Below are 9259 nucleotides of genomic sequence, written 5' to 3'. Positions count from 1 at the left end.
CTCCAGCGCAACAGAGGATGTGGTTTCCTTGCGGTGATCCGGAACTCGGGGCCTTGATCACTCGAGCTGTCTCGTGAGGTTCAAAGAAGAGAACTGGGTACAAGTGCAGGAAAAATACTACAGGAGTGGCCAAAATTGTGGGAATCTTTTGGGAAAAGCGTATTTTCTAAACCTAGCTAATAATGCCACTTTTTTTTGGGGAGTAGTAACCATAAATTTGTTGCTCTTAACTAAATAACTAATTAAATAACTGCTCTTTAGAAGGCCAGATCCTGAAGAGGAAACTCAAATACTTTGGCCACTTAATGAGAAGGAAGGACACACTGGAGAAGAGCCGAATGCTGGGAAAGATTGAGGGCAAAAGAAGAAGGGGACGGCAGAGAATGAGGTGGCTGGATGGAGTCACTGAAGCAGTCGGCGGGAGCTTAAGTGGACTCCAGAGGATGGGAGAGGACAGGAAGGCCTGGAGGAACATTGTCCATGGGGTCGCGATGGGTCGGACACGACTTTGCAACTAACAACAAAAAAACCATAAAATTATATATCAATGGAAAGATAATTTAATCAAGAATGTCATGCAAAAACTTTTATGAAGGATTTGCTATTAGAATAGCAGTTATAGTATAAAGAAGAAAAGTGAAACACTTAGAAAAACCGAGATATACAAAAATTATCCCCAAAGAAAAACCGAGATATACAAAAATTGTCACCATATCAGTTAATATTTAGTTGGGTAATCTTTAGTATGAATTACAGCCTTACAACGTCTTCCCATGGAGTGAACCAAGTCTTTTAGTTCTGCAGCTGTTATCATGTGAAACCAAGATTGAATGATGGCTTCTATTAACTGGGTTTCAGTGCTGGGTCGCTTCTGACTAACAAGTTTCTTTCGTCGGCTCCATAGATTTTCAGTTGGGTTAAGAAGATCTGGGCTATTCCCAGGCCGTTCCAGAAGTGGAATAGGATTCTCTTGAAACTCCAAAAAAAAAAAAAAAAAGTGGTGTTATTAGCCATCAAACCTCAAAAATACACTTTTCCCAAAAGGTTTCCACAATTTTGGCCACTCCTGTAAATGCACGGGACCGGGAAGAGAACTTGCCTAGGAGTGCAGGGGAAAAGGACGAGGGATCCTTTCCGGCAGCGAAAAAAGGTCAGGATAATTTTTGGATACGATGCATCCGACACAGAGCAGAGGAAATGCCACTAAATTCCCTTGTCATTCCAGTTCTAAACACCACCTCAAATCTACACCCCACTTTAGGAGAGACAGGGAGAAACTGAAAGGGTGTGTGCGTTCAGACAGAAAAGATGGGATAACTTACTGATGTTTTTAGAGCTCCAGATAATCAGAATCAGAATAGAGCTGGAAGGGAGCTGGGAGGTCATTTAGTCCAGCCCCGTTCAAGCAGGAGACCCTACACCATTTCAGGTAAGTGAAGCAGTGGTGGGTTTCAATTTTTTTTTACTACTGTGGGCGTGGCTTGGTGGGCGTGGCAAGGGAAGGATACTGTAAAATCTCCATTCCCACCCCAATCCAGGGAAAAGTTACTGCAAAATCCCCATTTCCTCCCGACCAGCTGGGACTTGGGAGGCAGAGAATAGATGTCAGAATTTCCACTACCGGTTCTCCAGAACTAGTCAGAACCTGCTGAAGCCCACTTCTGAAGTGAAGGTTTTAAAGGTTTTTAAAGCCTCTAGTGATGGAGCGCCCACAACTTCTGAAGGCAGGTAGTTCCGCTGGTTAATTGTTCTATTAGGAAGTTTCTCCTCAATTCCGGGTTGCTTCTCTCCTTGATGAGTTTCCATCTGTTGTTTCTTGTCCTGCCCTCCGATGCTTTGGAGAATAGATGGATCCCCTCTTCTCAGTGGCAGCCCCTCAAATACCGGAAGACTGCTGTTGTGTCCCCCCCTATTTCTCGACTTACGACCTTTGAGCCCGAGATTTTCACGGCTAACCAAAATTGTGAGCAACACTCGAACTACAAAGTGGCTTTAAAAGGTTTCTTGGCTCATTTTGGACTTCCCTGGTGGAGAAGTCAAGGGCCTACACAATTTTTTACCCCCACTTCTCTTGAGCAGCGTTTCTTACACCTCAACCACTTTTTCAGATGTGTGGACTTCAACTCCCAGAATTCCCCAGCTTATTCTCCAAAGCACCTGAAGGCAGGACAAGAAACGATGGATGGAAGAAGTGCAGAGAAGAGCAACAAAGATGATTAGGGGACTGGAAGATAAAACATATGAAGAACGGTTGCAGGAACTGGGTGTGTCCAGTTTGATGAAAAGAAGGACTAGGGGAGACATGATAGCAGCCTTCCAATATCTCAGGGGTTGCCACAAAGAAGAGGGAGTCGGGCTGTTCTCCAAAGCACCTGAGGGTAGAACAAGAAGCAATGGGTGGAAACTGATCAAAGAAAGAAGCAACTTAGAACTAAGGAGAAATTTCCTAACAGTGAGGACAATTAAACCAGTGGAACAGCTTTCCTTCCGAAAGTGTGGGTGCTCCAATATTGGAGGTTTTTAAAGAAGAGATCAGACAAAAAAAGATTTGTCTGAAATGGTAGAGGTTTTCCTGCTTGAGCAGGGGGTTGGACTAGAAGATCTCCAAGGTCCCTTCCAACTTTGTCTGTATTGTTTGTCTTAAAAATCGCCGAGGTTGAGAAACATTGGTCTCGAGTCTTGATCAAGGTTTGTCGCAGTGACACAACTTATATGTCACACGACTCAAGTCCTTTCGAAATAACTACGCTGCTCAGGGTGTTGGCTCTCCAGCTCAGAAGCCATAGAATAATTCCTGATTACTTCACTACAGAAGCAAAATATTTTAATCAGGCCCCCATCTTGGGTTGATCTGGATTTCTGCAGGCCAGTTCTGGCTTCAACCTAAGCACGCCTTGCTCATTCTTGAGTAGGGGGTGTTAGAACAGGGGTCTCCAACCATGGCCACTTTTAAGACTTGTGGACTTCAACTCCCAGAGTTCATCAGCCAGCAAAACAAAGCTGGCCTGAGGAATTCTGGGAGTTGAAGTCCACAAGTCTTAAGGGGGCCATGGTTGGAGACCCCCGTCTAGAAAGATCTTCAGGCTTCTAGGGCAAGGGTCTCCAACCTTAGCAACTTTTAAGACTTGTGGACTTCAACTCCCAGAGTTCCTCAGCCAGCAAAGCAAAGCTGGCCTGAGGAATTCTGGGAGTTGAAGTCCACAACTCTTAAAAGTTGCTAAGGTTGGAGACCCCTGCATTAAACGAACGCAGCGGTCGTTAAATGCATCCACTGTCTGCAAACGGGGAAGTAAATGCCAGTTCCCGGCAGAAAATGTTGTAAATTGTGGTCGTGTGAACACAGGATGGTACAAATGGCTGTGAATGTATGTCAAATGCCCAGCACCCAAAATGCAATCATGTGGACCATAGGAAGGAGGGGAGGGGGGAGGCATTGGATCTTCAAATCCAGGTCGTCAGCAGCCCTGGGGAGGGCGGTTATAACTTCACTAAGCGATCGTTGTTAAGTGGAACACTACCTGTAGCAGAGGTCTCCAACTGTGGCCCCTTTAAGACTTGTGGACTTCAACTCCCAGAATTCCTCAGCCAGCTTTGCTTTGCTGGCTGAGGAACTCTGGGAGTTGAAGTCCACAAGTCTTAAAAGAGCCAAGTTTGCAGAAGCCGGCTGAGGAACTCTGGGAGTTGAAGTCCACAAGTCTTAAAAGAGCCAAGCTTGCAGAAGCCGGCTGAGGAACTCTGGGAGTTGAAGTCCACAAGTCTTAAAAAGAGCCAGGTTTGCAGAAGCCGGCTGAGGAACTCTGGGAGTTGAAGTCCACAAGTCTTAAAAGAGCCAAGCTTGCAGAAGCCGGCTGAGGAACTCTGGGAGTTGAAGTCCACAAGTCTTTAAAGAGCTAAGCTTGCAGAAGATGGCTGAGGAACTCTGGGAGTTGAAGTCCACAAGTCTTAAAGGGACCAAGGTTGGAGACCCCTGACCTGTAGGGTCATTAAAACAGCTAATGAAAGCCTCTGGTTTCAAATTAGTCAGTCCTCAACTTGCAACAGGTCCATTTAGTGACTTGCAACGGCACTTACAACCATTTTTCACACTTAGGATGGTCGCAGCAATCCCCCCTGATCCAAATTCGGAGGCTTGGCAACTGGTTCCTATTTATGACGGTTGCGCGTGATTCCCCTCTTGCGACCTTCTGCAGAGCCAAGCCAATGGGGAAGCCAGAGTCACTTAACAAACGTGGCAAGAAAAGTCCTAGGATGGTTCAAACCTCCTTTAATAAATGTCTCCCTTAGCGATATGAATTCTGGGCTCAATGGTCGTAAGTTGAGGACTGCCCGTAGTGGGTTTTTTTTTTTTTTTTCATTCCTGCAATCCCAGCAAGTCAAAGACTAGGGGGGAAAAAAAATTCACCTCCCAAACCCTTCGGCCCAGACCCTCAATTAGCCCATTAATCAGGGGTGAAATCTAAAAATTTTGTGGGTTCTGTGGGTGTGGCTTAATTGGTGGGCGTGGCTTGGTGGTCAGATGACTGGGTGGGCGTGGCCAATAACAATAAATAATAAAAATAATAAACAAAGTATAAAAAACAATAAGAGGTACCAAAAACCAATTTTCACACTTTACACACACACACCACAACTGACACACACACAATGTAAAAGCAGATGCACTTCACACAGCCACAAAAAGCTCAAAAACCAACTTTCACACTTTACACACACACACCTTACACACACACACACTCACAAAATGCCACATACAGCTTTCTGAGATTTTGTGTGTTTGTGTAGTTAGAGTGAAACACTACAGAAACACCCCAAATCTCAGAAAGCTGCACAAATATTTTTTTATTTTATTTTATTGTGGACTTCAAATCCCAGAGTTCCTCAGCCAGCAAAGCAGGCAGAATGAGTTGCTCACAAGGAAATGGATTTTAAGCAGGCAGAGTCAGTTGCTAGCTGATGCAACTGATTATAGTAGCTGAAGTCAAGCATGGCTTTGCCAGCCCGAAAGGAGCAGTAATTATAGGTAAGTGAGGAGGGGGCATTGGATGGGCTTGGGTGGGGGCTCTTGTAAGTGAGGGCTGTTAAAAAGTGAGTTTAAAAACCTGTGAGGATCAGGAAACTCCTCTGGGATCGCCAGAAGAGGCTTTTAAAACCTCCGGGTTTTTTCTTTTTTTTTTCCCCCCCTTCGGCTGAAGGGTTTTTTTTAAAAAAAACTTTTAAAGTGTTCTGATGATCTCTGCTCAGCCCCGCGATCATCAGAGGGTTTTTTTTTTTTTACTTTTCAAGGCATGTTTCAGCTGAGAAAAAACTTTTAAAAGTAAAAAAAAAAAAAAAACCCTCTGCTGATGGTGCTGGCTCAGAAGAGGCAGGGGGGGATTTTTGCTACCGGTCCTCTGAACCAGCAGCTGCCATCGCTACCGAATCGCACGAGCCGGTGCGAACCGGGAGCATTTCACCCCTGCCATTAATTCATTTCCCCGACAGGCGATTCTGCAAAATTTAAAGCATAAAAATAAGAAAGGAACAGGTTTGTTTTAAAAAACAACAACAACAACAACAACAAACCAAAACCCAAAAACCACACCAGGCGGAAAGCAACAGGGTGCCTCGTTCCAATAGTTTAATGAGTCACTACATCTTACCACTCATAATTATAAAAGAATAAGAATCCATAAAAATATTTTCTTTTCATAATACGCACTTAAAGATACTGGGGGGGGGGAAGTTGGGGGCTTTTTTTTTGTGTGTGTGTGTGTGTGTATGTGTGGTTCAGACTTTTTATTTATTTTTTTCTCGTTTCGTGGGCAGGTCGGCGTTTCCTTCTTGCTTTCCATTTCACCCCACCCAGGGGGAAGCAGGAGCAGGCCAGGGGGGTGGGAAAGGGAAGGCTGGAGTTAGCCGGCAGAGAGTTTTCTCCAGAGGGGCGACACCAGACGAAGCCCTCCCACCCCCACCCCCGAAATATCTCTTCCCGGATTGCTGTTTATGTTGAGTGGGTGCAACGGGGAGACGGAGGGCAGAGTGTTACCGCAAAGAGAAGAACAAACAAGCGACATCTGTTGGAATGGAGGGGGGGGGAAACGGAGGGATGGGGGACCAAAAAATTACAGTCGCTGACCGGCAGAGAACTGAAGCCATGCCTAACGTACGGAGGGGGGGGGAGGCCCTCCCTCAACGGCAGGATGTGGAGACAGAACAAGGAGGGACATTAGGACACAACCCGAAAGGGGGGGGGAGGAAAAAAAAATAAAAAGATTTCCATAAATAATCTCACAAGGCGAAAGAAAAGCTAATTTTGTTAAAAAAGGAAACAAGAAATAAAATCCCAAACCAAACTTCAGCCACCGTTATGCCTGGTTTCCGGATAGGTAAACACGGGCGGCTCGCACCTTTCAAACATGCTGGGAGGGGGGGGGGGGGGGAAGAGAAGGGTGGGTCGGGGGGGAGAGGGGAGAGATCCAAGACAGCAGCACCACATGCTTATAAATAGAGCCCCCTTACAATCCCGCCCCCTCCCCGGTGAGTTCCTGTTCCAGTCAATTTCCCTCTTTCTTTCCCTCTCTCCGTTTCCCCCTTCTTTCCCCTTTTCCTTTGCCCGCTGAGCCCACCTGAAGTCAGGAAAAGGGTCCCCCTCCCGCATCCGAGGCAGAGGGGAGGGGTGGGGGAGCCAAGCCACTAACAAGGTGGAAGGTGGGACGACGGACAGACGGATGGGGAGACACACACACACACACAGAACTCTAGCAGGTAGAGAGACAGACAGACAGACAGACAGCCGAAGGGGCGAGGTGGGATTTGGGGGGGGGCGAGGGGGGGAACTGCCCGTCTTTTATTTCCAGCACAAAGAAAGTAGCAGCAAATACTTGGGGGGGAAGGGGGACACGGGTGGGGTAGGGTGGGGTGGGGTGGACAGAATAAGAAAAAGACCTAAGAGAGGCTGGAAAAAAAAACAACAAAGGTTTTAGAGAGCTGCGCCATCCGGAAAGCAGAAGGGCCCCCCTAGGGCCCAGCGCAAGGAGAGGTGCGCCTCCTCCCCCCGCCCACCCAATCCCCTTCCCGAGGCGGTTTTTTGTCGTGCTCTGCCGTTCGAAGGCTGCCCCCGTGGCTGAAAAGAAGCAGCGGGAGGCAGAGCGCGGGAACCATGTTGGCGTCCATGGCGGAGGTGGCGGGGGGGGAGGAGAGGGGAGCAGGAGGGGAAGGAAGGGCCGGTCCGCCCTCTCAGAGGTATTCTTGAAGAAAGTGCAGCAGCGTGATTTCGTAGTGCTCCCCGGACTCAGGGCAACGAATACTGTGTCGTTCGTTTGGGTAGATCTGCGGGGACGAAGGGAGGGAAGAGAACGGCGTTAGGAGTGTCTCGCCTTTCGGAACAGCCACACAGAGGAGGGCGGGGGGTCCCCTTGGATCTAGGTACAAGGCTGGGGAGGTGGGGGGAACAACTAAGGCCACAGGGAGAAACCCCCCACCCCCTCTGTTCTGTCCTCGTCACCTCTCAGCCCCTTTAATCCATTTATGGGTTGTCCCATGCTGGAACTGATCTCTTCTCCAGCCGCTGGGATCCTAAAATCTCTTCGTCTGGGATAGCACTTAGACTATCGTTTCACGGTGCTTTTACAGCCCTCTCTAAGCCGGTTTACAGAATCAGCCTGTTCCCCCCCCCCCCCAACAATCTGGGTCCTCCTTTTATCGACCTCGGAAGGATGGAAGGCTGAGTCCAACTTAAGCCGGTTAGGATCGAACTGCTGGCAGTGGGCAAAGTCAGCCTGCAATGCTGCATTCTAACCACAGTGCCATCTTGGCTTGAGAGAGAGAGAACGAGAGAGAGAGAGAGAGAGAGAGAGAGAGAGAGAGAGAGAGAGAGAGAGAGAGAGAGAGAGATTGTAGATAGACAGGAGAAAGAAAGAAAGAAAGAAAGAAAGAAAGAAAGAAAGAAAGAAAGAAAGAAAGAAAGAAAGATAGATAGATAGATAGATAGATAGATAGATAACTGTAGGGATGGATGGATGGATGGATGGTAGGTACTAGCTAGAGAAAGAAAGAAGGAAGGAAGGAAGGAAGGAAAGGAAGGAAGAAAGATAGATAGATCACTGTAGGGATAGATGGATGGATGGATGGATGGATGGTAGGTACTATAGAGCTAGCTAGCTAGCTAGCTAGCGAAAGAAAGAAATAGCACCTAGACTTATATACCACTTTAGAGTGCTTTTACAGCCCTCTCCAAGCGGTTTACAGTCAACCTATTGCCATTTGGGTCATTTTACCAACCTCAGGACGGAAGGCTGAGTCAACCTTGAGCCGGTCAGGATCGAACTTCTGGCAGTCGACAGAATTAACCTGCAATACTGCATTCTGGGATGCGTGTGGACTTCACCTCCAGAGTAAGTTCTGGAGGCAAGGAGATCCAGGCCAAATGGTGGATAGGTCAAAGGTTTAATGGCACAGAGCCGTGGTGGCGCAGTGGTTCGAATGCGGCATTGAAGGTTGACTCTGCTCACTGCCAGCAATTCGATCCTGATGGGCTTAAGGTTGACTTAGCCTTCCGTCCTTCCCAGGTTGGTAAAATGAGGACCCAGGTTGTTGGGGGCAAGAGGCTGACTCTGTAAACTGCTTAGAGAAGGCAGGAAAGCATTGTGAAGCAGTATGTAAGTCTAATTGCTACTGCTATCATATCTATCCACGTATCTATCTATCTATCTATCTATCTATCTATCTATCTATCTATCTATCTATCTATCTATCTATCTATCTATTGTCTACCTACAATCTCTCTCTCCCTCTCCCTCCCTCCCTCCGGTGGTTAGAATGCAGTATTGCAGACCGACTCTGCTCACTGCCAGCAGTTCGATCCTGATGGGCTCGAGGTTAGCTCAGCCTTCTGTCCTTCCGAGGTCCGTAAAATGAGGACCCAGATTGTTGGGGGGGGGCAAGATGCTGACTCTGTAAACCGCTTCGAGAGGGACTTTAAAGCACTGTCAAGTGGTATATATAACTCTAAGTGCTATTGCTAATGCTTTGGGACAACAAAAGCATCTTCCCCATTTTAAGGAGAGAACAGGATCTCTTGATGCCTTCACAGTCCTTTTTAAAACATGAATGTTTGGCTGATCATTGCAAAAGAGCTGCGTCCATTTTGGTCGCTGTCCTTCCCATTCATGAATTTTGCAAAGTTTTCTTTAGCAAGATTTATTCAGAGGAACGTGAAAGAGATACAGGAATTCCAGCTCGTCGACCCTTTTCAATTTAGGACCCACGCTTCTAGGTCAGC

General features: G+C 47.2%; 1 protein-coding gene across 4 annotated transcripts in view; it reads right to left on the bottom strand.

Moving 5' to 3' along the window:
- Positions 1–5617: 5617 nt before the first annotated feature.
- Positions 5618–9259, bottom strand: part of DPP9 (dipeptidyl peptidase 9) — a 59414-nt gene continuing 55772 nt past the window's right edge. For 3 of the 4 annotated variants that reach the window (XM_058163603.1, XM_058163601.1, XM_058163602.1), the window contains one exon: positions 5618–7308. In XM_058163603.1, coding sequence (XP_058019586.1) covers positions 7216–7308 — 93 coding nt within the window. In that variant the 3' untranslated portion in view covers positions 5618–7215. The remainder of the gene's footprint in view (positions 7309–9259) is intronic. The other variant, XM_058163600.1, reaches the window with a different exon arrangement.

The sequence above is a fragment of the Ahaetulla prasina genome, chromosome 1, assembly GCF_028640845.1.
Source record: "Ahaetulla prasina isolate Xishuangbanna chromosome 1, ASM2864084v1, whole genome shotgun sequence".
Classification (NCBI taxonomy): Eukaryota; Metazoa; Chordata; class Lepidosauria; order Squamata; family Colubridae; genus Ahaetulla; species Ahaetulla prasina.
This window is presented reverse-complemented; position numbering and strand designations above follow the sequence as displayed.